Here is a 21,577-nt window from a genome sequence, read left to right on the forward strand (position 1 = left end):
AACCTTAACGCTAATGTAAACCAATCCACAATCTGGGAATAACCATCGCCTGAAAGACTCTATTCAGGGCTGAAATGTCCCTTAAAGGTTGCATGGACTTGTGGACTTGGGACTCTGGCGGCCTTCTTCTCCGTCTCAGGAGTGGACTGTCTTTGCATGTAGTCACATCCGTCTGCCAAAACAATCTTTTACTGCAGTCATAAGGGGGCGCTACATGTTGTAAGCCACATAGATGGGGTCTAGCTGGTCAGCCAGGAAGCCGTCGCGAAGATGCATGCGCTGCTTTTCGCCGCGGGAGTTGATCGGGATGACGCCGATGTCGACCACGACCACGACACCCACGATGAGGTAGTGCTCCTCCAGCACCACGTTAGTGACCAGAGGAACCAGGTCCAGAGCCTCCTGCTCCGAGCCGTCCAGCTCCACAACCACCACCAACAAGTTGGTCCATGTGAACACCGCACTGCTGACACAGAAAAATTAGAAAGGCACGAGAGCCATGACGGCAACTGACAACAAATAAACACAAACTGAGCATACGAGGATAAGACAGATACATTTTTCACTACTTCCACCAAAAATGTGTGATTTAGAAGAGTGGGCTGCTAATCAACTGATAGGTCGGGCTTCCACAATTTTTGCAGAGTGTCATAGTGTCCGTGGAAAAGACACTCAACCACCAAACATCAGTCCACCGTGAATGTGGCAGCTGCTTGCCACGCCCCCTCACTTGGGGAGCGTCTCTCATTCTCATTGGTCATCTCATTGAGCTCACCTCACAAAGACAGCCAGGGTCCAGATCTGTACTTCAAGTCTACTTTTCATCAATATTTCTAATAATAAAAGAGCAACGCATTGACAAAGAGACTGACCACTTCCTGAAACTGCAAATTCACAGCTTTAGTTTCAATCTTCCCTGAATAAATGAATGAATGAAAGTTTTATTTTGAACATGAATAACAAAATAAATGAAGAACAACAAACATAGAAAAGCAACAAATCATATAAAAAGACAAAACAAAAGAACAATGTCAACATAACATACAGTGGGGAAAAAAGTATTTGAACCCCTGTCAGTTTTGCAGGTTTTCCCACCTACAAAAAATGGAGAGGTCTGTAATTTTGATCATAGGTAGACTTCAACTGTAACAGACAGAATCTAAAAAAAAAAATCCAGAAAATCACATTGTATGATTTTTAAATAAACTGACAGGGGGTCAAATACTTATTTTCCCCACTGTATCCGAAAGGGAGTAGGAAGAAGCATGTTTGGACAGGCGTGCACAATACACTGGCGATGAACACAGTGTGAGCAGCTGGAATGTGTGAAACCACATCGCACCGCTGCTGTGGAGGAAAAAATAAAAACCACACACCATAAAAAAACACCGCAATTTATTGAATCCCTCTTATCGAGTGGACAATACAAGTATGAACCGTCTGTGTCTCTGTATATGACCCATGGTCACAGACATACAGTCATGAAATGACATGAACGAAGCAGTGTTCTCTCATTATGTCTTATTATGTCCAGCTGTCCAGCCGGGTATATACAGTAGTGTTCAGAATAATAGTAGTAGATTCTCACAAATCCAACAAGACCGAGCATTCATGATATGCACACTCTTAAGGCTATGAAATTGGGCTATTAGTAAAAAAACAAAACAAAAAAAAACGTAGAAAAGGGGGTGTTCACAATAATAGTAGCATCTGCTGTTGATGTTATAAACTCAAAAGCATTATGTTCAAACTGCTTTTTTAGCAATCCTGTGAATCACTAAACTAGTATTTAGTTGTATAACCACAGTTTTTCATGATTTCTTCACATCTTCGAGGCATGTAGTCAACCAACTTGTGGCACCTTTCAGGTGTTATTCCACTCCAAGATTCTTTAACAACATTCCACAATTCATTCACATTTCTTGGTTTTGCTTCAGAAACAGCTTTTTGATGTCACCCCACAAGTTCTCAATTGGATTTAGGTCCGCGGATTGGGCAGGCCACTCCAAGTATTTTGACATATCCAAACTGATCCATGATACCTGGTATGCGATATATAGGCCCAACACCATAGTAGGAGAAACATGCCCATATCATGATGCTTGCACCACCATGCTTCACTGTCTTCACTGTGAACTGTGGCTTGAATTCATAGTTTGGGGGTCGTCTTACAAACTGTCTGCGGCCCTTGGACCCAAAAAGAACAATTTTAGTCTCATCAGTCCACAAAATATTCCTCCATTTCTCTTTAGGCCAGTTGATGTGTTCTTTGGCAAATTGTAACCTCTTCTGCACATGTCTTTTATTTAACAGAGGGACTCTGCGGGGGATTCTTGCACATAAATTAGCTTCACACAGGCATCTTCTAACTGTCACAGCACTTACAGGTAACTCCAGACTGTCTTTGATCATCCTGGAGCTGATCAATGGGTGAGCCTTCGCCATTCTGGTTATTCTTCTATTCATTTTGATGGTTGTTTTCCATTTTCTTCCACGCATCTCTGGTTTTTGTGTCCATTTTAAAGCACTGGAGATCATTGTAGATGAACAGCCTATAATTTCTTGCACCTGCGTATAAGTTTTTCCCTCTCCAATCAACTTTTTAATAAAACTACGCTGTTCTTCTAAACAGTGTCTTGAATGTCCCATTTTCCTCAGGCTGTCAAAGAGAAAAGCATGTTCAACAGGTGCTGGCTTCATCCTTAAATAGGGGACACCTGATTCACACATGTTTGTTCCACAAAATTGACGAACTCACTGACTGAATGCCACACTACTATTATTATGAACACCCCCTTTTCTACTTTTTTTTTTACTAATAGACCAATTTCACCGCCTTAAGAGTGTGCATATCATGAATGCTTGGTCTTGTTGGATTTGTGAGACTCTACTGAATCTACTGGTACCTTATTTCCCATGTAACAACAAGAAATATACTCAAAACCTGGATTCATCTTTTTAGTCACATAGTACTACTATTATTCTGAACACTACTGTAAATAATTACTGCAATCACCGGACACTGATAGAGTAGATATTGGTGTATAATTAGTGAAAATCACTGAGTTGATATAAATAATAAATAAAAGGTGACCTAATACAGAACCCTGCGGTTAAATAACCCTGGTTAAATAAAAAATAAATGCCACTCACGGGATTCGAACCTGCAATTTACAATTTGTCTTATAATAGGAGCATAAAAAGCCTAAAAGACGATGTATAGAAGAGGATGTTTTCATCGTCTTTAATTACAGCGAAAAAAGCGCCATAATAACTGACCAAACGGTGTTTGTTATGGCCTATTTTTGCGGATATGTGACTGAAAAAGGAGTATTTGTTGCACTGTTGGCTTGTCACCTGCAGCGCGCCGCTCAAATGACACGCGTGTCGGGCCGGACACTCGCACGGGCACGGCCTGTCCTATCAGACAGACATGATATTCAGATCACTTGCTGTGTGTCCACATGAACTGACGGTCCATTTCAGCTTCGACAGCCTGTCAATGTGCATGCTGTGCCCGCTTTCCAGTCCGTCGCAAAGGAGATATATGTTTTTATGTATTTCCACCTGAGGACAGCAAGCACACACACGCATGTCATGGTGGACAGTTGTAAGATCCTGTCCATCAAAACAGGTGTTCCAGAGATCTCAACAGCTGCTGCTGTCGCCGGCCACGCCCCCTGTCTGTTCAGCGCACAGACCAAGGTGTCACTCTATGATCAGATGAGAGGCGCCTCGCCTGCGGGGGGAGCAAACCATGCACATGCCACATGTTGTGGGGGGCACTCTGGACACTGATGCTGACATTCTGGCATGCCACGTGTACTTGGCAACGCTACAGTCGTGGGTGCACTTAGACAAATTTCACAGCCAGCTTGAAAGTGGTGGCCTGCTCACTAGTTTCGCGCTGACAGCGTGAATGGCCACACATTTCCTAAGTGCTCAGCAAGCAGTATTAGATGTTTGTGTGCGTCACCTGGAATTTGGCCGACACCTGATGCGAGAGGGATCGAAGGCGCTTCACACAAGTAAGGTCTAACCTTACCAACCCCCAGAGTAACAGTGGTAAGGAAAAACTCCCTCTGAGGAAGAAACGTCAAGCAGACCAGACTCAAAGGGATGACCCTCTGCCTGGGCCATGCTACAAACATAAATTACAGAACAATTCACAAAACGAATATACAGGAAATGCTGTTGGTGCACAGGACAGGAGGGTCGCCAGCACAAATACAACTCCCATCTGTGGATGGAGCTGCACCTTAGACAGAAAGGTGATCCTGGGCCACTAGCCCTAACCTTCACTAAGAGACCCAGAATTTCAATTTCAATTTCTTTTCATTTATATAGCTCCAAATCACAACAGAGTTGCCTCAAAGCGCTTCACACAGGTAAGGTCGAACCTTACCAACCTCCAGAGCAACAGTGGTAAGGAAAAACTCCCTCTGAGGAAGAAACCTCAAGCAGACCAGACTCAAAGGGATGACCCTCTGCTTGGGCCATGCTACAAACATAAATTACAGAACAATTCACAGAACAATTCACGGACGAATATACAAGAAATGCTATTGGGGCCCAGGACAGGAGGATCGCCAACACGAATACAACTCCCATCTCTGGATGGAGCTGCACCTTAAACAGAGAGAAAAAACAGAATCAGGCATCAGAAAGACAAAAAAAATACTGTATAATTTGCCAGCATTAAACAACAAGAAAACAGAGAAATACTAAGGTGATCGCCGGCCACTAGCCCTAAACTTCACTAAAAGACCCAGAATTTAGGTAAAGTTGAGGCGACAGCCCGCTCCACATACTAATAAATGAATTAAAAGAGTAAAAAGTGTAAAACAAAACTGTACCAGTATGCGAGCCATATGAAAGGGAAAATAAGTGCGTCTTAAGTCTGGACTTGAAAGTCTCCACAGAATCTGACTGTTTTATTGACGCAGGGAGATCATTCCACAGAACAGGGGCACAATAAGAGAAAGCTCTGTGACCCGCAAACTTCTTCACCTTAGGGACACAAAGTAGTCCTGCACTCTGAGAACGTAAAGCCCGGGCCGGTACGTAAGGTTTAATTAGGTCAGTTAGGTAGGGAGGTGCCAGTCCATGAATAATTTTATAGGTTAGTAGCAGAACCTTAAAATCTGATCTCAATGGGACAGGAAGCCAGTGAAGGGATGCCAAAATGGGTGTAATGTGGTCGAACTTTCTGCTTTGTGTCAAAAGTCTGGCTGCAGCATTCTGAACCAATTGGAGACCCCTAATGCTAGACTGTGGTAAACCAGAAAATAGAACATTGCAGTAGTCCAATCTAGAAGAGATAAATGCATGGATCAGGGTCTCTGCATCAGCCATAGACAGGATGGGATGAATCTTCGCTATATTTTGCAGGTGGAAGAAAGCAGTCCTAGTAATATTTCTAATGTGGAGGCCAAAGGACAACGAAGGATCAAAAATTACCCCAAGGTTCCTCACTTTGTCAGTGTGATGTATGACACACGAGCCGAGGCTAAGTGTTAACTGGTCAAATTGATGCCAATGTCTCACTGGACCAAGAACCATCATTTCAGTCTTATCAGAGTTTAAAAGTAGGAAATTTCTAGACATCCAACTTCTCACTGCTGCAAGGCAATCTTCTAAGGATTTTATGTGAACGAGATTACCAGCAGTTATCGGCATGTATAACTGAGTATCATCTGCATAGCAGTGAAAGGTAATCCCAAAACGCCGCAATATGTGCCCAAGAGGTGCTATATAAAGGGAGAAAAGCAGAGGGCCTAAGACAGACCCCTGTGGATCCCCAAATTTCATGTCACTAAGGTTAGAGGTAGTGTTACTGTACAAAACACAGTGAGAACGACTGGTCAAGTATGACATCAGCCATGCAAGGGCACTCCCAGTAATCCCAAAATGATTTTCCAGCCTATCAAGCAGAATATGATGATCCACTGTATCAAATCCAGCACTGAGATCTAACAGCAACAGAACCGTAGTGGTGTCCGAATCCATTGTACGCAGAAGATCATTCACCACTTTAGTGAGAGCCGTCTCTGTGGAATGATATTTTCTAAAAGCAGACTGCCGTGACACCACTTTTTCCAGAATTTTAGAGAGAAATGACAGATTGATATCGGCCGATAGTTTGTCAATACACTAGGGTCAAGATTAGGTTTCTTAAGTAATGGTTTAATCACTGCAGATTTGAAACATTTAGGAACAGATCCAGAACTTAAAGAAAGATTAATCATTTCCAGCACAGTCGGCCCAAGAGTGGACCACAGGTCCTTAAACAGTTTTGTTGGTATAGGATCAAATAAACAGGTTGTGCTTTTTGTTGACATTACGAGTTTTGTCAGCATGCCTAGTGAGATACTGTCAAATTCTGTAAATCTAGGTAATACCTCAGTCGTGGCGCCCACATCAATAGCAGGGTGTAGTGGCTGGATTAAGGCATGCCGGGATATGTTTAACCTGATGTCTTCTATTTTCTTCTCAAAGTAATCCAGGAAATCTTGTGCTGTAAAAGGAGAGCGAACTACAGGTGGTTGTCCATGCAAAAGTGTTGCCACCGTGTCGAACAAGAACTTTGAGTTATGCTTGTTTTTGTTGATCAAATCAGAGTAGTAGGTCCACTTTGTAGCCAACAATGCATGCTAATAGTCTAAGATAGCATCACGCCACGCAAGGCAGAATACTTCTAATTTTGAACGACGCCATTTCCGTTCTAGACTTCTTGCCTTATGCTTGAGGTCACGCAGGTAATCACTGAATCAAGGTGACTGTGATTTGTGGGAGCGTGGTTTTAACACAGGTGGCGCAGTCATGTCGAGTGTAGTTTTGAGCACTGAGTTTAAACTATCCACAAGACTGTCTACTGATTGGGTATTTGCCAAATGTGAAGCTAAGACATCAGGCCGTCTAGCTTCGAGTTTGGTCTTAGTTGAGGAGTTGATGCATCGCCGTAGTGATATATAAGGTTGCTGTTCCACTAAACAGCAGCGAAACTGTAAACTTAATAAGTGAGTGATCAGAGACCACTGATGTAAGAGTCATGATGTCAATATTCATGACAGCAATGCCACGTGCAAGAACCAGATCCAGGGTATTTCCACTAAAGTGCGACAAGTCCTGAATGCATTGCCGAAATCCTAATGCATCCACTAGTGACCATCAAAAACTTTCATCCTCTCTGTACCCTGTGAAAAACATATTTTTGTCCCTCCTTTTGACCTGGGTCATGCTTGGACATTGCTTGAACTCTGCCCCCAACCCCTTCCACAGCTGCACTCCACATATTGACATACAAAACTTTTTAAATGTTGTACAAACCCCGTAGATGTTTTACTTTATACTCCCCCTCAGATTATAATCCCCATCTCTCTTATAAAAACAATTTTTGAATATTCCCGGGAAGTGTATCATTTGCTGTTTTATACATAATTTGTGCTGTATGCACATCAATCAATCAATCAATCAATTTTTTTATATAGCGCCAAATCACAACAAACAGTTGCCCCAAGGCGCTTTATATTGTAAGGCAAGGCCATACAATAATTATGTAAAACCCCAACGGTCAAAACGACCCCCTGTGAGCAAGCACTTGGCTACAGTGGGAAGGAAAAACTCCCTTTTAACAGGAAGAAACCTCCAGCAGAACCAGGCTCAGGGAGGGGCAGTCTTCTGCTGGGACTGGTTGGGGCTGAGGGAGAGAACCAGGAAAAAGACATGCTGTGGAGGGGAGCAGAGATCGATCACTAATGATTAAATGCAGAGTGGTGCATACAGAGCAAAAAGAGAAAGAAACAGTGCATCATGGGAACCCCCTAGCAGTCTACGTTTATAGCAGCATAACTAAGGGATGGTTCAGGGTCACCTGATCCAGCCCTAACTATAAGCTTTAGCAAAAAGGAAAGTTTTAAGCCTAATCTTAAAAGTAGAGAGGGTGTCTGTCTCCCTGATCTGAATTGGGAGCTGGTTCCACAGGAGAGGAGCCTGAAAGCTGAAGGCTCTGCCTCCCATTCTACTCTTACAAACCCTAGGAACTACAAGTAAGCCTGCAGTCTGAGAGCGAAGCGCTCTATTGGGGTGATATGGTACTATGAGGTCCCTAAGATAAGATGGGACCTGATTATTCAAACCTTATAAGTAAGAAGAAGAATTTTAAATTCTATTCTAGAATTAACAGGAAGCCAATGAAGAGAGGCCAATATGGGTGAGATATGCTCTCTCCTTCTAGTCCCCGTCAGTACTCTAGCTGCAGCATTTTGAATTAACTGAAGGCTTTTTAGGGAACTTTTAGGACAACCTGATAATAATGAATTACAATAGTCCAGCCTAGAGGAAATAAATGCATGAATTAGTTTTTCAGCATCACTCTGAGACAAGACCTTTCTGATTTTAGAGATATTGCGTAAATGCAAAAAAGCAGTCCTACATATTTGTTTAATATGCGCTTTGAATGACATATCCTGATCAAAAATGACTCCAAGATTTCTCACAGTATTACTAGAGGTCAGGGTAATGCCATCCAGAGTAAGGATCTGGTTAGACACCATGTTTCTAAGATTTGTGGGGCCAAGTACAATAACTTCAGTTTTATCTGAGTTTAAAAGCAGGAAATTAGAGGTCATCCATGTCTTTATGTCTGTAAGACAATCCTGCAGTTTAGCTAATTGGTGTGTGTCCTCTGGCTTCATGGATAGATAAAGCTGGGTATCATCTGCGTAACAATGAACATTTAAGCAATACCGTCTAATAATACTACCTAAGGGAAGCATGTATAAAGTGAATAAAATTGGTCCTAGCACAGAACCTTGTGGAACTCCATAATTAACTTTAGTCTGTGAAGAAGATTCCCCATTTACATGAACAAATTGTAATCTATTAGACAAATATGATTCAAACCACCGCAGCGCAGTGCCTTTAATACCTATGGCATGCTCTAATCTCTGTAATAAAATTTTATTGTCAACAGTATCAAAAGCAGCACTGAGGTCTAACAGAACAAGCACAGAGATGAGTCCACTGTCCGAGGCCATAAGAAGATCATTTGTAACCTTCACTAATGCTGTTTCTGTACTATGATGAATTCTAAAACCTGACTGAAACTCTTCAAATAGACCATTCCTCTGCAGATGATCAGTTAGCTGTTTTACAACTACCCTTTCAAGAATTTTTGAGAGAAAAGGAAGGTTGGAGATTGGCCTATAATTAGCTAAGATAGCTGGGTCAAGTGATGGCTTTTTAAGTAATGGTTTAATTACTGCCATCTTAAAAGCCTGTGGTACATAGCCAACTAACAAAGATAGATTGATCATATTTAAGATCGAAGCATTAAATAATGGTAGGGCTTCCTTGAGCAGCCTGGTAGGAATGGGGTCTAATAAACATGTTGATGGTTTGGATGAAGTAACTAATGAAAATAACTCAGACAGAACAATCGGAGAGAAAGAGTCTAACCAAATACCGGCATCACTGAAAGCAGCCAAAGATAACGATACGTCTTTGGGATGGTTATGAGTAATTTTTTCTCTAATAGTTAAAATTTTGTTAGCAAAGAAAGTCATGAAGTCATTACTAGTTAAAGTTAATGGAATACTCAGCTCAATAGAGCTCTGACTCTTTGTCAGCCTGGCTACAGTGCTGAAAAGAAACCTGGGGTTGTTCTTATTTTCTTCAATTAGTGATGAGTAGAAAGATGTCCTAGCTTTACGGAGGGCTTTTTTTTATAGAGCAACAGACTCTTTTTCCAGGCTAAGTGAAGATCTTCTAAATTAGTGAGACGCCATTTCCTCTCCAACTTATGGGTTATCTGCTTTAAGCTACGGGTTTGTGAGTTATACCACGGAGTCAGGCACTTCTGATTTAAAGCTCTCTTTTTTAGAGGAGCTACAGCATCCAAAGTTGTCTTCAATGAGGATGTAAAACTATTGACGAGATACTCTATCTCACTTACAGAGTTTAGGTAGCTACTCTGCACTGTGTTGGTATATGGCATTAGAGAACATAAAGAAGGAATCATATCCTTAAACCTAGTTACAGCGCTTTCTGAAAGACTTCTAGTGTAATGAAACTTATTCCCCACTGCTGGGTAGTCCGTCAGAGTAAATGTAAATGTTATTAAGAAATGATCAGACAGAAGGGAGTTTTCAGGGAATACTGTTAAGTCTTCTATTTCCATACCATAAGTCATAACAAGATCTAAGATATGATTAAAGTGGTGGGTGGACTCATTTACTTTTTGAGCAAAGCCAATAGAGTCTAATAATAGATTAAATGCAGTGTTGAGGCTGTCATTCTCAGCATCTGTGTGGATGTTAAAATCGCCCACTATAATTATCTTATCTGAGGTAAGCACTAAGTCAGACAAAAGGTCTGAAAATTCACAGAGAAACTCACAGTAATGACCAGGTGGACGATAGATAATAACAAATAAAACTGTTTTTTGGGACTTTCAATTTGGATGGACAAGACTAAGAGTCAAGCTTTCAAATGAATTAAAGCTCTGTCTGGGTTTTTGATTAATTAATAAGCTGGAATGGAAGATTGCTGCTAATCGTCCGCCCCGGCCCGTGCTACGAGCATTCTGACAGTTAGTGTGACTCGGGGGTGTTGACTCATTTAAACTAACATATTCATCCTGCTGTAACCAGGTTTCTGTAAGGCAGAATAAATCAATATGTTGATCAATTATTATATCATTTACCAACAGGGACTTAGAAGAGAGAGACCTAATGTTTAATAGACCACATTTAACTGTTTTAGTCTGTGGTGCAGTTGAAGGTGCTATATTATTTTTTCTTTTTGAATTTTTATGCTTAAATAGATTTTTGCTGGTTATTGGTAGTCTGGGAGCAGGCACCGTCTCTACGGGGATGGGGTAATGAGGGGATGGCAGGGGGAGAGAAGCTGCAGAGAGGTGTGTAAGACTACAACTCTGCTTCCTGGTCCCCACCCTGGATAGTCACGGTTTGGAGGATTTAAGAAAATTGGCCAGATTTCTAGAAATGAGAGCTGCTCCATCCAAAGTGGGATGGATGCCGTCTCTCCTAACAAGACCAGGTTTTCCCCAGAAGCTTTGCCAATTATCTATGAAGCCCACCTCATTTTTTGGACACCACTCAGACAGCCAGCAATTCAAGGAGAACATGCGGCTAAACATGTCACTCCCGGGCCGATTGGGGAGGGGCCCAGAGAAAACTACAGAGTCCGACATTGTTTTTGCAAAGTTACACACCGATTTAATGTTAATTTTAGTGACCTCCGATTGGCGTAACCGGGTGTCATTACTGCCGACGTGAATTACAATCTTACCAAATTTACGCTTAGCCTTAACCAGCAGTTTCAAATTTCCTTCAATGTCGCCTGCTCTGGCCCCCGGAAGACAATTGACTATGGTTGCTGGTGTCGCTAACTTCACATTTCGCAAAACAGAGTCGCCAATAACCAGAGTTTGATCCTCGGCGGGTGTGTCGTCGAGTGGGGAAAAAACGGTTAGAGATGTGAACGGGTTGGCGGTGTACACGGGGCTTCTGTTTAGGGCTACGCTTCCTCCTCACAGTCACCCAGTCGGCCTGCTTTCCCGGCTGCTCGGGATCTGCCAGGGGGTAACTAACGGCGGCTAAGCTACCTTGGTCCGCACCGACTACAGGGGCCTGGCTAGCTGTAGAATTTTCCACGGTGCAGAGCCGAGTCTCCAATTTGCCCAGCCTGGCCTCCAAAGCTACGAATAAGCTACACTTATTACAAGTACCGTTACTGCTAAAGGAGGCCGAGGAATAACTAAACATTTCACACCCAGAGCAGAAAAGTGCGGGAGAGACAGGAGAAGCCGCCATGCTAAATCGGCTAAGAGCTAGTAGCTACGCTAAGCTAGCGGATTCCTAAAAACACGCAAAGTGAATAATGTGTAAATAATTTAGAGGTGATTCAGCAGAGGGAGTGCTTTAGTTAAGGCACGTAAAGATTACACTGGGAAACAAATCGTAATCTAGATAACTAGATCAATCTAACTGCGCAGATTAAACAGCTAACAGATACAGAAAAACACCGCTGTGCTCCGGAACAGGAAGTGATACAATACCGCAGTGAGAGCCAACCACCAGTGAACCAGGTCATTGAATTTGAATGTTTTTGATTTTAAGAATGGTGATGTTGTATGTTCTTTGTAACTGGCATTATGAATTATCCTCATGGCTCTATTTTGTAGTATTGATAGTGAATGTAGTGTACATTTTTCCGTATTGCCCCAAGCCTCTAAACAGTAATTTAAATATGATAAAACCAGTGAACAGTTGAGAATGTGGAATGATTTGCAGTCCAGAATGTGTTATCCCTTACAGAGTACTGAGATACTTCTTGACAGTTTATTTTTTACATGTTTTGAGTGAGGTTTTCAGTTTTTTTTTTATTATTGTCTATTACAGTGAGGAAAATAAGTATTTGAACACCCTGCAATTTTGCAAGTTCTCCCACCTAGAAATCATGGAAGGGTCTGAAATTTTCATCTTAGGTGCATGTCCACTGTGAAAGACGTAATCTAAAAAAAAAAAAAAAAAAAAAACAGAAATCACAATGTAAGATTTTTTTAATAATTTATTTGTATGTTACTGCTGCAAATAAGTATTTGGACACCTGTGAAAATCTGTGTTAATATTTGGTACAGTAGCCTTTGTTTGCAATTACAGAGGTCAAACGTTTCCTGTAGTTTTTCACCAGGTTTTCACACACTGCAGCAGGGATTTTGGTCCACTCCTCCATACAGATCTTCTCTAGATCTTTCAGGTTTGGACTTTCAGCTCCCTCCAAAGATTTTCTATTGAGTTCAGGTCTGGAGACTGGCCAGGCCACTCCAGGACCTTGAAATGCTTCTTACGGAGCCCCTCCTTAGTTGCCCTGGCTGTGTGTTTGGGGTCATTGTCATGCTGGAAGATCCAGCCATGACCCATCTTCAATGATCTTACTGAGGGAAGGAGGTTGTTTGCCAAAATCTCACAATACATGACCCCATCCATCCCCCCTTCAATATGGTGCAGTCGCCTGTCCCCTTTGCAGAAGAGCAGCCCCAGAGTATGATGTTTCCACCCCCATGCTTCACGGTTGGGATGGTTTTCTTGGGGTTGTTCTCATCCTCTAAACATGGTAAGTGGAGTTGATTCCAAAAAGCTCTATTCTGGTCTCATCTGACCACATGACCTTCTAACATGCCTCCTCTGGATCATCCAGATGGTCACTGGTGAACTTCAAACAGGCCTGGACATGTACTGGCTTGAGCAGGGGGACCTTGCTGCCCTGCAGGATTTTAAACCATGACAGCATCATGTGTTACTAATGTAATCTTTGTAACTGTGGTCCCAGCTCTCTTCAGGTCATTGACCAGGTCCTCCTGTGTAGTTCTGAGCTTTCTCAGGATCATCCTTACACCACAAAGTGAGATCTTGCATGGAATCCCAGACTGAGGGAGACTGACAGTCATCTTGTGTTTCTTACACTTTCTAATAAATAATCATAATGCCGCGTTCACACCGGGCGCGACGCGAGTGACGGCAGCGACAGATTGCCATGTAATCCCTATGGAAGGATGCGTTTTGGATGCGAATGAAGTGACACGAGTGAAGCGATTTTGAGCGATTGGCGCGTTTGTGGCGTGATATTGCGTCGCATCACGTCGCGTTGCCCTCCTCCCCAAGTTGAAAAATCTGAACTTTTTCGTGTTGTCGCACCGCGATGACCAATCAGGAACTGAATATGTAGTGGCGTGGAGATGTCTGGAGTTTGACTGAGGATGTGAACATGTCCTGTCTCTGGTAGCCAGCCTCTGAGCAGGACTTTTGTCTCTTTTGTCCTTTATTTCACAATTATGACAGAGTTTTTGGAGCGAGCAGCAGCCCTACAGCAGGGGGAGCGGAGTTTCTTTCTTTTGTTATTACGTGCGCGTGCGAGCGAATTGTCCTTGAAGATTATTTTATTAATTAACTACACAGATGTATAATAAAAAAAATGGTGACTGGTTTTATAAACACAATTATGACAGAGTTTTTGGGGGAAGAGCAAGCAGCAGCCCCACAGCAAGCAGCGGAGTTTTTTTTTTTCTTTTACGTGCATGTGCGAACGAATTGTCCATGAAGATTATTTTACTTATTAACTACACAGATGTATAATAAAACAAATGGTGACTGGTTTCTAAACACAATTATGACAGAGTTTTTGGGGGAAGAGCGAGAGCAGCCCCACAGGAAGCAGCAGAGTTTTTTTTTTTTTTTTAATTGTTTACATGTGCATGCGTGAACGGGACAGGAGGTCCTCAAACTGGGTCCTGCAGAGGCGGAAGGACCGCTGAAAGCGGCTGTCATCCAGACGCAGCTCCTGCAGCAAATAATGATACTCCCCGAATTGGGAGCTTTCCACAACAACTCGCTCCGTGTGATCAAGGTCCGTCACGTTAACTTGACTGACAACCGGAGCTGGCGAGCGGAATGGAAGCTCCTCCTATTTGATGATGCACTGGGGCGAATTTTTGCAGTGAAAGCAGAGCAAGACACCGGGCGATGGTGGCGCGTCTGTCGCCACGCGACCGAAGCGAATTTGTGGCATCTGGTCGCGCTCGGTCTGAAGGCGGCATAACAGTTGTTGTCTTCTACCAAGCTGCTTGCCTGTTGTCCTGTAGTCCACCCAGCCTTGTGCAGGTCTACAGTTTTGTCCCTGGTGTCCTTAGACAGCTCTTTGGTCTTGGCTATGGTGGACAGCTTGGAGTGTGATTGATTGAATGTGTGAACAGGTGTCGTGCAGTTAATACAGGTAAAGAGTGCAGAATAAGAGGGCTTCTTAAAGAAAGATTGACAGGTCTGTGAGAGCCAGAATTCTTGCTGGTTGGTAGGGGGTCAAATACTTATTTGCAGCAGTAACATACAAATAAATTATTTTTTTTAAAAAATCATACATTGTGATTTGGGGATTTTTTTTTTTTTTTTTTTTTAAGATTATGTCTCTCACAGTGGACATGCATCTAAGATGAACATTTCAGACCCCTCCATGATTTCTAAGTGGGAGAACTTGCAAAACCGCAGGGTGTTCAAATACTTATTTTCCTCACTGTACATCAAGAAACTTAAATTTCATGAATTCTTTCTATATCCACACCATCCATTTGTACTTGGAATTGAGTCTCTTTATTACAGTTTCCAAATAACATGAGATTAGGTTTACTTAAGTATAATGATAATTTGTTCCTATTGAACCACCTCTTTATTTGTACGTTTCTGCAGTGATTATCACTAGTAGCTTCTTTAAATCCCCCAGAACAAAAAAATATTTGTGTCATCAGCAAACAATACTAGTTTTAATGTTTTTGATACCTTAGAAATATCATTTATATAAAGAATAAACAGCTTCGGACCCGGTGCTGACCCCTGGGGGATGCCACAAGCAATGTCCAAGAATGATGTCCAAGTAAACTCTCCCATCTTCACAAACTGTTTCCTGCTTCCAAGATAACTTCTCACCCAGTGTAATACTACCCCCCCTTCCAATTTATTGCTAATATATTATGATTGACTGTGTCAAAAGCTTTTTTGAGATCAATGAATACTCCCACTGCATACTGTTTATCTATTGCACTTGTGACTTCCTCAGTTGATTCAGTTATTGCCAGTGTAGTTGAGCTGTTCGATCTGAATCCATATTGACTGTCTGAAAGTAGTTTGTTTTTCTATGAATTTGTATGATCTGTTATTGAAACGTTTTTCTAAATTTTAGAGAACTCTGGAAGTAAAGAAACGGGCCTATAATTTGTGAAGTGGTGTTGATCCCCAGTTTTATACAGTGGAACAACTTTTGCTATTTTCATTTTATTTACCGGTTTGGAATGATCAATTACAGATATGTTAGTGGTTCTGAGATCCCCTTGATGACCTTTTTAACAACTTCTTTTTTTCATTTATGATTTTATTAGAAAGGATGACATTATTACAAACTTAGCATTTGTTTCTTTGTATCCAAAACCTTATCTTTGTTTTTTTATGGTTTGTTTAAGAACAAAACAAAACCAACCAAAATAAATAAATAAATAAATAAATAAAAGAAGAAAAAGAATGTAAAGAAAAGGCAACAGGGAGGCCACAGTTATAACCATCATCAGGTTGAAAGGAAGATGATATAAGTATCTTTGTATACATATACCATGTTCTTATATATCTATATACAACCCCTGGCAAAAATTATGGAATCACCAGCCTCTGAGGATGTTCATTCAGTTGTTTAATTTTGTAGAAAAAAAGCAGATCACAGACATGACACAAAACTAAAGTCATTTCAAATGGCAACTTTCTGGCTTTAAGAAACACTATAAGAAATCAAGAAAAAAAGATTGTGGCAGTCAGTAACGGTTACTTTTTTAGACCAAGCAGAGGAAAAAAATATGGAATCACTCAATTCTGAGGAAAAAATTATGGAATCACCCTGTAAATTTTCATCCCCAAAACTAACACCTGCATCAAATCAGATCTGCTCATTAGTCTGCATCTAAAAAGGAGTGAACACACCTTGGAGAGCTGTTGCACCAAGTGGACTGACATGAATCATGGCTCCAACACGAGAGATGTCAATTGAAACAAAGGAGAGGATTATCAAACTCTTAAAAGAGAGTAAATCATCATGCAATGTTGCAAAAGATGTTAGTTGTTCACAGTCAGCTGTGTCTAAACTCTGGACCAAATACAAACAACATGGGAAGGTTGTTAAAGGCAAACATACTGGTAGACCAAGGAAGACATCAAAGCATCAAGACAGAAAACTTAAAACAATATGTCTCAAAAATTGAAAAATGCACAACAAAACAAATGAGGAACGAATGGGAGGAAACTGGAGTCAACGTCTGTGACCGAACTGTAAGAAACCGCCTCAAGGAAATGGGATTTACATACAGAAAAGCTAAACGAAAGCCATCATTAACACCTAAACAGAAAAAAAACAAGGTTACAATGGGCTAAGGAAAAGCATTCGTGGACTGTGGATGACTGGATGAAAGTCATATTCAGTGATGGATCTCGAATCTGCATTGGGCAAGGTGATGATGCTGGAACTTTTGTTTGGTGCCGTTCCAATGAGATTTATAATGATGACTGCCTGAAGAGAACATGTAAATTTCCACAGTCATTGATGATACGGGGCTGCATGTCAGGTAAAGGCACTGAGGAGATGGCTGTCATTACATCATCAATAAATGCACAAGTTTACGTTGATATTTTGGACAATTGAAAGGATGTTTGGAGATGTTTCAAGATGATAATGCATCTTGCCATAGAGCAAAAACTGCGAAAACATTCCTTGTAAAAAAACACATAGGGTCAATGTCATGGCATAGGGTCAATGTCAATGAGTAGATCTGATTTGATGCAGGTGTTAGTTTGGGGGATGAAAATTTACAGGGTGATTCCATAATTTTTTCCTCAGAATTGAGTGATTCCATATTTTTTTTCCTCTGCTTGGTCTAAAAAAGTAACCGTTACTGACTGCCACAATCTTTTTTTCTTGATTTCTTATAGTGTTTCTTAAAGCCAGAAAGTTGTCATTTGAAATGACTTTAGTTTTGTGTCATGTCTGTGATCTGCTTTTTTTCTACAAAATTAAACAACTGAATGAACATCCTCCGAGGCCGGTGATTCCATAATTTTTGCCAGGGGTTGTACAACCAACCATACAATCACATATACCCTTGCATACATTTATATGCCTACAACTGCCATTTCTGTCAATTTAATCATTTAAGTCTTAATGCTTACATAAAGTCATATGAAATCATTCCTAATAGGGGATATAAAATGTATCCATTTATTCCAAATTGAGTAGAACTGATCAATTTTGGTTCATAAAGAATATGTTAATTTTTCCATTTTAAATATCTCTCTAATAACTCCATACCAATCACCAAGTGTTGGAGGAGCTGGGTTTAGCCATTTCCTAGTAACTGTCTTCTTACTGGCTGCTAGGAGCGCTTGCAGCAATTTTATATCTCCTCTTCTGTCCAGGTCTGAAACAATGCCCACCGAACTGGCCTCTTACTCTGCCTCTATTCAGGGTTTTTTTCACTCACCACTCTGTGATGCTCTTGTGCGTCCTGATGACCGATGTCTCAATGTCGATGGGATGGTACCGCATCCCCCTTAGCTCCATAGCCTCCTCCAGGGCACCAACCACGTAGAGCGCGTCATGACGCTCTGCACACACAAACAGAGGTGTAGCTAGCACCCTCCAAACGCTTCACCCACATGACTGTGATATGCTGGTTTGTACTGCTTTTCATTTCTGTTCTTGTGTGTTGCCAAATTGTGTGTGAGAAACAAGCAAACATGTCGATGAAAACAAGCCATAAACAAGGACACACCACCTAGGGATGGGTATTGATAAGATTTTATCGTTTTCGATGCCATTATTGATTCCGCTTATCGATCCAACCCTTATCGACTCCCTTATCAATACCTCCTGTGAATTTTCTGTGTACTAAAAGTAGGCTTTACAGGTTTTCTATGTCAACAACATTTTATTGAGTCTTAAAGTAAATAAATATGAAATTGGTCGCTGGATCCCTGATCTCTGGACATGAATAGAAATAAACAAAATCTGTAGTTTTTCTCAAAAGCATTTCCTTTCAGACATTAATGGTATGAATCTCACTCCATACCTCTGAGCTGAGCTCAGCTGGCTGTGCTGCAAGACAACATCAATGTAATTCATAAAGAACACAGGATGTCTCATTTTGGGAGGAAAAAAAACTCTTTTGTCGATTGTAGTTTATTGTTTGTAAAACAACGTTTAGAAAGAGGTGTCATTTGATTTAAAATGGCGATTCACTCTGAAGTTATTAATTCCAGCCAGACTTTAATTTGACTCGGCAGAGAGCCGCGCAACGTTTGGAGTTGTGCGAAAGGAACGGAGGACGATTCTCGTTTCTTGCCCACGACAAGTGTCCCAGTTCGTGACTTCAATCAGCACAAAAGTGACTCATGATTGACATTTGTAATTGGCTTTGAGAGGGGTTAAGAAGCGGACTTGCCACTTCTGAAAAGCAGCCAAGCAGAGAACCAAGGAAGCAGTGGGTTGGAGCACTGCCTCGCTGGTTCAAGCTTCAAGCAGAGCCGCTACAGAAGCAGTTGATTAAAGAACTACTGCAGGGTCTGCAATTAACATAGAGAAATGATAATTTTCCCGACAAACACCCTCAAAAACAACAGCCGCTCTGAAGGACCAATAAGGGAATCGTTAAGCAAAAAGGCTATTGATGCCGGTGGATCGAATCATTTCTTAACAATTCAAAAAGAATCGGATCTCGATACCCAAGCCTACAAACACCTAAACGCTGCTCAAAATCATGTTTCTATTGTGTCTTACATTGTGACCTCAGCAGCAACAATGTTGTGTTTGTGTGCTTACCGCCGCTGGCGTCAGTGAGTTCGGTCCTACGGAGAAAGCCCAGGTAGCCGGTTCGAGCCCAGACTGTTTGTGTGTCTCCGAAGCTGAGCCTGGAGTTAAAATGGTCTGACTGCAGTGCCTCGTCTCCGTACACGGTGAAGTAGCCACTGGTGTTGTGGCCGCTGTGTACCCAGATCTGAAAAATAAAACTCAACATCAGCTGCTTGTGTCCTTGTTAAAAGTTGTTAACAATTGAGCTAACAACAGTTGTTAGCTCAAACAAACCTCGCCCAGATGCGACTCTCCCATTGGTCCCTTGGTCTCTGGGTTGGCGATGATAATTCGGACCCCCGGTAGAATCTGATGAGGACCAGAAAGCAGAACTGCATCAACTTTTAACAAAACAATTACAGAAAAATTATAGGAGTGATCTACGGTCTTCTCTGGAATATTTGCACTTTGCTTCTTTATTCATTTTGACATGATGAGGATGAACAGAATTAGGAATGGTTTGGATCATGAAGTGAGAAAAGAAAGCAGGACAGAAAAATGTAGTGTATATACAACCCCTGGCAAAAATTATGGAATCACCGGCCTCGGAGGATGGTCATTCAGTTGTTTAATTTTGTAGAAAAAAAGCAGATCACAGACATGACACAAATCTAAAGTCATTTCAAATGGCAACTTTCTGGCTTTAAGAAAACACTATAAGAAATCAGGAAAAAAAATTGTGGCAGTCAGTAACGGTTACTTTTTTAGACCAAGCAGAGGGAAAAAAATATGGAATCACTCAATTCGGAGGAAAAAATTATGGAATCATGAAAAACAAAAGAACGCTCCAACACATCACTTAGTATTTTGTTGCACCACCTCTGGCTTTTATAACAGCTTGCAGTCTCTGAGGCATGGACTTAATGAGTGACAAACAGTACTCTTCATCAGTCTGGCTCCAACTTTCTCTGATTGCTGTTGCCAGATCAGCTTTGCAGGTTGGAGCCTTGTGATGGACCATTTTCTTCAACTTCCACCAAAGATTTTCAATTGGATTAAGATCCAGACTATTTGCAGGCCATGACATTGACCCTATGTGTCTTTTTGCAAGGAATGTTTTCACAGTTTTTGCTCTATGGCAAGATGCATTATCATCTTGAAAAATGATTTCATCATCCCCAAACATCCTTTCAATTGATGGGATAAGAAAGTGTCCAAATATCAACGTAAACTTGTGCATTTATTGATGATGTAATGACAGCCATCTCCCCAGTGCCTTTACCTGACATGCAGTCCCATATCATCAATGACTGTGGAAATTTACATGTTCTCTTCAGGCAGTCATCTTTATAAATCTCATTGGAACGGCACCAAACAAAAGTTCCAGCATCATCACCTTGCCCAATGCAGACTGGAGATTCATCACTGAATATGACTTTCATCCAGTCATCCACAGTCCACGATTTATTTTCCTTAGCCCATTGTAACCTTGTTTTTTTTCTGTTTAGGTGTTAATGATGGCTTTCGTTTAGCTTTTCTGTATGTAAATCTCATTTCCTTTAGGCGGTTTCTTACAGTTCGGTCACAGACGTTGACTCCAGTTTCCTCCCATTTGTTCCTCATTTGTTTTGTTGTGCATTTTCGATTTTTGAGACATATTGCTTTAAGTTTTCTGTCTTGACGCTTTGATGTCTTCCTTGGTCTACCAGTATGTTTGCCTTTAACAACCTTCCCATGTTGTTTGTATTTGGTCCAGAGTTTAGACACAGCTGACTGTGAACAACCAACATCTTTTGCAACACTGCGTGATGATTTACCCTCTTTTAAGAGTTTGATAATCCTCTCCTTTGTTTCAATTGACATCTCTTGTGTTGGAGCCATGATTCATATCAGTCCACTTGGTGCAACAGCTCTCCAAGGTGTGATCACTCCTTTTTAGATGCAGACTAACGAGCAGATCTGATTTGATGCAGGTGTTAGTTTTGGGGATGAAAATTTACAGGGTGATTCCATAATTTATTCTTCAGAATTGAGTGAGTCCATATTTTTTTCCCTCTGCTTGGTCTAAAAAAGTAACCGTTACTGACTGCCACAATTTTTTTCTTGATTTCTTATAGTGTTTCTTAAAGCCAGAAAGTTGCCATTTGAAATGACTTTAGTTTTGTGTCATGTCTGTGATCTG

At 41.3% G+C, this 21,577-nt stretch overlaps 1 protein-coding gene across 2 annotated transcripts in view; it reads right to left on the bottom strand.

Moving 5' to 3' along the window:
- Nucleotides 1-210: 210 nt before the first annotated feature.
- LOC117522697 (disco-interacting protein 2 homolog C) overlaps nt 211-21,577 on the bottom strand; it is a 427,709-nt gene continuing 406,342 nt past the window's right edge. For both annotated transcript variants that reach the window (XM_034184153.1, XM_034184154.1), the window contains exons 34-37: nt 19,690-19,764; nt 19,426-19,600; nt 18,089-18,212; nt 211-463 (exon numbers count right to left, since the gene is read on the bottom strand). In XM_034184153.1, the coding sequence (XP_034040044.1) occupies nt 211-463; nt 18,089-18,212; nt 19,426-19,600; nt 19,690-19,764 (627 nt within the window). The remainder of the gene's footprint in view (nt 464-18,088; nt 18,213-19,425; nt 19,601-19,689; nt 19,765-21,577) is intronic.

The sequence above is a fragment of the Thalassophryne amazonica genome, chromosome 12 (genome assembly GCF_902500255.1).
Source record: "Thalassophryne amazonica chromosome 12, fThaAma1.1, whole genome shotgun sequence".
NCBI lineage: Eukaryota > Metazoa > Chordata > Actinopteri > Batrachoidiformes > Batrachoididae > Thalassophryne > Thalassophryne amazonica.